Source organism: Medicago truncatula, chromosome 5 (assembly GCF_003473485.1).
Source record: "Medicago truncatula cultivar Jemalong A17 chromosome 5, MtrunA17r5.0-ANR, whole genome shotgun sequence".
NCBI lineage: Eukaryota > Viridiplantae > Streptophyta > Magnoliopsida > Fabales > Fabaceae > Medicago > Medicago truncatula.
In genome coordinates, this window is record NC_053046.1 from 28,819,622 (window position 1) to 28,825,765 (window position 6,144).

At 28.5% G+C, this 6,144-nt stretch overlaps 1 protein-coding gene across 1 annotated transcript; it reads left to right on the top strand.

Annotated features, from left to right (window-relative positions):
- Positions 1 to 310: 310 nt before the first annotated feature.
- On the top strand, positions 311 to 1,754 carry LOC11433254 (uncharacterized). Its single transcript, XM_003615174.4, has 2 exons — positions 311 to 664; positions 1,014 to 1,754. The coding sequence occupies exons 1-2, from the start codon at positions 540 to 542 to the stop codon at positions 1,453 to 1,455; spliced, it is 567 nt and encodes a 188-aa protein (XP_003615222.1). The 5' UTR covers positions 311 to 539; the 3' UTR covers positions 1,456 to 1,754.
- Positions 1,755 to 6,144: the final 4,390 nt, after the last annotated feature.

Below are 6,144 nucleotides of genomic sequence, written 5' to 3' on the forward strand. Positions count from 1 at the left end.
AGTAATATTCCCTTCGTTTCTGTATATAAGCACTATTTGCCTCTAATAAAATGATGTTTAGATATAAGTACGGATGGAGTAGATAAAAAGCGATCATTTGTATATTCAAATTCAAATTCAACATAACAAATGTCTTTTATTAGTTGAATGAGTTGCAATTCCAAAACATTTTTTTTTATTTTAATAATTAATTAGTAGATTCAAGAAAGGCTAGTTGGCTCGTGGAAAAAAATAAAGAATGTCCCTATCAAAGGCTCTATTATTAATTGATTTCCCTTTCTCTCATCAACCCCTTTTATTTCTTGTGTTTGATTTATATTTATATATACAACAAAACTTCACAAACACGGTGACACGGAAACTCAAAAGTCTATATCTTGTTTAACTCGGTTTAGTCTTTTTTTGTGGGTCTCTTTACCTTTTTTATTTGTGGTCATTAGCCTCTACTACTTCTTCATCTATCTTCAATTAACAATAAATCTCTCTCTCTCTCTCTCTCTCTCTCTCTCTCTCTCAATGAAATATAGATACAGCAAAACATGACAAGCAAAGGAACAAACTCTGCAGAACAACTACCAAAGACAGAGTGTTGCATGTGTGGGGATCTTGGTTTCTCTGACCAGCTTTTTCTATGCAAAATCTGCCAAATCCGATCTCAACACAGGTATTTTAAAAAAAAATACATATCCCTTAATCTTTTTTTTATGAAAAATTTGAGAGAAAAAAAAGTAAATTTTTTATATATAGTTTTGTTACTAAATTTAGTTATGAAAGATTTAGATATAGTTTTGAAAGGATAAAAGATACAAAGTATACATTAATAAATTTTATATTTTTGTAAGAAAATTGAAAATGTAAATTCTTTATATATACTATTGTATTTAAATTTAGTGAGGAGATAATTAATTTGTAACATACATCTTTGATATCATTCATAATATAATTTTTTTTGTTATTTAGTGTGGTCTTTGAATTATTATTATTCAATAATTTCTTTCATGAAAATTTTGTAGGTATTGTAGTAACGTATATCCAACAACAGAATTTTTTGGAACATGTAATTGGTGTTTGAGTCAGAACGAGGATTCACCAAACTCTTCAAATTCTTCATCTTCTTACAAGAAAAATGAAAGCACAGAAGATGAAGGAAAGAACAAACAAATAAAAAATTGTTTTCAGAAGAAAGGAGTAATCAAAGGAAGTGGTGTTTATCGTCTTCAACTTCCAAAACCAATGAAGAAACCAAAATCACCAATAGCATCATCAACATCTCCATCCATTTTAGTTTCAACTCGAAAAAGAATCATCACAAATGGTGCTTTAGAAGAGAAGTTGAGGAGAACAAGATCGGAAAATATTATAAAAAGTAGTAGTAATAATAATATTGGTGCGACCAAACAAGTTTTCAGGAATAAGGTGAGAAGGTATAAGCTTTTAGATGAAGTTTCAAGTTAAAATTAATAAGAGATGAGATGAATTATTCATGCATACAAAAAAAGAAAAGAAAAGGGTGATTGATCCTTTTTATTTTAATATATAGTATTTTGTTTTGGAAGTTTTGTCCTAATGCAATGTACATAACAAAAGTGTTTAGATTCGTAACACAAGTACTTTGAATTTGTCATTCTCTAATGTCATTTTAACGTGCAAATAGGAAAATTAGAATCGGAATTGTTGATTGAGTACTCAATGAGGTTGTGGTAGGAATGTTCTAGTAGCGTAAATTATTATAAATATTTTGTGTGGAGCTATTAGGACTGAATTCACGGTGAAGAATTTACATACTAGTTATGTTTGGATGGAAGAGAAAAAAAAAAAATGACGTGAAATTATAAAATAAGTTTGTTGTATACTAAATATTCGAATTATAAAAAGTTTTATTTGGGTGGAAGAGAAAAGACAGAATCAAGTGAAATTATATATATAAAAAAAAAAGAAAAAACTGTTGTATACATATTCAAATTTTGTGGACCGAACCTGGACAAAAAAATAAATAAAAAAATTGTGGACGACTATCTATTTTATTAGCTTATCTGTTTATTTGCTCTTCTAACGCATAGGAATAGTGTGATATAGTACTTCAATATACAATTATCTTGAATTGAGGTCTTGGGTTCAAGTCTCGTTCGAGTAAGTGATACAGTTGATCTTGTCATACATATTAATGCATAAAAAATTTAATATTTTAAAAATATTCATCGAGACGAATCCAACGACATATTATATGATATTATTTATCTTTGTATATTAGTAAAAAAATACGGTCAAAGTATGTTAAGTTAATTTAATATATATATTCATACATGGTTACTCGATAACTTGTTATTGAGTCAAAGTTTTTTCTTAACTAAATTGTGGTTACTTTGTTACAAAGAACTTGAGTTATGTTAATAAGTTCCTCTAGGAAACTTGTTAATAAAGTTAAAAAGGAAGTGATAAACTGGAGCTAGAAAAACAAATTGAGTTTTAAGGTGTTGAATGCATTATTTTAAAGATAAAGTTTCTTTTTAAATTTCTTTTCAAGTGCCCTTAAGGCAGGGAACTTGTTATTATTTCTTAAAGAATTGAAGATTAAATTACTCTGCGTCCCCCCCTTTTTTTTTTTTTTTTAAATGGTCTACTATTTAAATAATCCATTTTTTGTTCCCACTATTTTACTTCTTTTTTACTTTTGGTCTCTTGTCTCATTCTTGTTCATTTTTTATGATACGACTCATTCATTTCTGACATGACATTATTTATTAGACTAAACTAAATATCCATGTCAACAATAATATATCTAATAAGTGGTGTCACGTCACGTCATAAATAAGTAAATTGCATTATAAGAAAATGACTCAAATAATATTATGAACCAAAATTTCAAAAAAGTTAAATTGATTTTTAAAATAGAGAGACCAAAATTTTATTTTGTTTAAAATAAGAGGATAACAATTGCATTCAAACCAAACATTTAATTTTTGATAGGTCAAGCTCTAGACTTAGTACAAAATACGTCATCGGTGTCCTAACTCATACCATGCATAATTAGAAATTCATGAGTTGTATTGATTGAACCAAAAGGTGCAATAGCTCTTTATATAGGTGAGCTGAGAAATGGAAAACATTTAAGCCTCTTCCAGCTCAGCATCCAAGCTGGCAGTGACTCAAACAAAAGAATACAAGTCTACTAAAAATTGCATGATGCAAATTAAGATTTTATTATCCATAATTTCTCGTTTAGTGTGTTCTAGTGAAATGTTTACTCACAATAAATAGCATTATTCTTGTAATATAGTACTTATCTTAAATTAGAGGTGGTAAAACTGGCTCAATCCATCGGACCTGACTCGTTTAGTCCATCTCGCTTAACATTTTGAAAACATGGGGTAGACCGGTCTGCCAAACTTGTCAACTTGATTTTTTTTTTCTTTTGTTATCAATAGGTTAGACATAATTTAAAGTGAAGCGATCAAATAAGTCAATATAATCCAAAATTGTCTACTAAATTTATGTTTTACCACAAATATATTTGCTGCCAATTATATATTTTTTTAAATAACAACATATTTTTTTATAACAATATTTTTTTTTTAAAAGAATGCATTAAAAATTATATTTTTTTCGTTTGACGGACCGGCTAACCAACTCGTCAACCCACTATTAAGCAAGACAGGGTGGAATCTTAGACACGATCACCTAAATTAACTCGATCCATCTCGTCCTACTTTTAACGGGCTTAAGCGGGATGGACCAATCCGCTTTACCATCCCTACCTTAAACATCACTTTCTAATAAGCAAAGAAGCTCCCATTAAAAATGCTCCAAAGATATATATACAACATAAGATCCATCAAAGTAGATTCATGTTTACTAAGATTATGGCGGCTAAACATGGGAGTGATTGCATTCGTGACAAAAGATGGCCGGCTTTAAAAACAACATATGATACATTTCATATTTTTGTACCCATTTATCTTTTTCTCTTTTTATTCAATCATATCATCAACTTATCACATTTATTACATCCTTGTCTCTTATCTTTGTCTCTCAAGATACATACATCTTTTTTTTCCTTTAAAAATATGCGTATTAATGATTACTCATTATCATATATTCTAAAATTAATTACTACTTTTTTTCTTTCAATTGTTTGGTATATATATATTTTTTTTCTGAGGTTCGAACCCCAGACCTTGCATATTATTATACATTGTACTTATCAACTGAGTTAAACCCACAAGGACAATTGTTTTGCATTCTAGTACTACTTTATTCTTATTTAGAAATTATGATAATTTTATATTTTAAGTCTACGACTGTTTGAAGTGGAAAAATTTCCTTTAATTACTAATTATATATAAAGAATAAAAAACGAAAATCAATATTTTCCAGACCGTCAAATAGTTATTTTCGTGTTGAATGTGTAATAAGTGGTCAAATTAGTCTCAACGTAGCGAAATTATAAAATCGTACTTCTTGATTATGCACTTTGTCACTTAAAATATCATCATATGTTAAAATGTTTCATTTAGATTTTGTTTGAGAGTTTGGAGGGGAAGGGAGGGGAGGACTTTGGGAGGTTGGAAATATATATATATAGAAAAATGGACAAAAAAATCACATTTTTGAAAGAACAATTTTTTAGAGAATGATAAACTAATACATATGATTAATATACTTTTAATTTTAAGAATATTATAACAACATAGATTGAATTTGAAAAATTCATATAAACCCTCCATAACCCCCTAAAACCCTCCCCCAATACAATTTTTGAGTTCCCTCAAATGAGGAGGATTTTTTATTAAGTAAAAAATTAACCTCCAAAGCCCTCTCCTCCCAATGTCTTCTATTTCTTCCACTTGCTTCTTCCTTTTTTCCAAAACCCTCCCCTCCTCTCCCCTTCAAACTCCCAAACAAAATCTTAACGTTATGACTTTGAAGCTCTTGGACGGTTAAAACGGATTTTAAAATGGGAAGTAAGTATGAAATATGGAATCCTGAAATATGCAAGCATTTCTTGATTGAAAATTGAAAATAGGATCATTTGTTTTCGTGAAAAATTATTTTGAATAACAAAGTATATAATTAATGGCTATTTTATAATTTTGTTACATCATGTGACTATCATAAGTTATAACCACTCATTACACATTCAAAACATATTTGTCTAGTCCACTCCAACAAAAATTAGATTGAATTTGATTTTAAAAATATACCAAAACGATTGGATCTGATGTTTCCTTTCAAATCCATCCAATGCAATTCAAGAATCTTTAAGGTGTGTTTATTTTAAGTTTACCAAATTTATTTTTAGGAATAATATTTCTTGAAATATAAAGATGAGAATTTTATTTCAAGGTATTTAGAAAAAATATGCTTGGTTAACTTTATAATATTTCTATGAACCATAAAAATAGAAATTATAATAGGTAGCTATTTATGAATTTATTCTCATCTCCATGGAAACTTTATTCTCACCTTTTCCTTGGAAAAAATTTTCTATTCCCATGAACATTTTATACACAGGAATAAAATTTAGTAAACTTGTAACAAACATAGACATACATATTCCTATCATTTTATTCTCAAAAATCAACAAATATAACTTGAAATAAAAATACCCTGTGTGTTTGTTTCAAGTTTACCAAATTTATTCCTAGGAATAACATTCCTTGGAATATAAAGATGAGAATTTTATTCCAAGGAATTTAGGAAAAATATGTTTGGTTAGCTTTATAATATTCCTAGGAACCATAAAAATAGAGATTATAATATGTAAACTATTTATGAATTTATTCTCATCTTCATGGGAACTTTATTCCCACCCTTTTCCTTGGGAAATATTTTTTATTCTCAGGAATATTTTATACCCGGGAATAAAATTTAGTAAACTTGTAACAAACATAGGCATATACATTCCTATCATTTTATTTCCAAAAATCAAAAATTATAACTTGAAACAAACACACCCTTGTCCCGTCAATGGGGTTGGAAAATTTAGGGGATAAATTAAAGAAGCAAATCGTGATTATCGGTAATATTTATTGGTATACCAATTCCAATGTGAATTTGATTTGAGCTCAGAAAAAACAAGAGACAAAACATGATTCTCACGTGGTGAGTCATGCATGATAGCTATGGTTCCTCCCATGCCAAAAA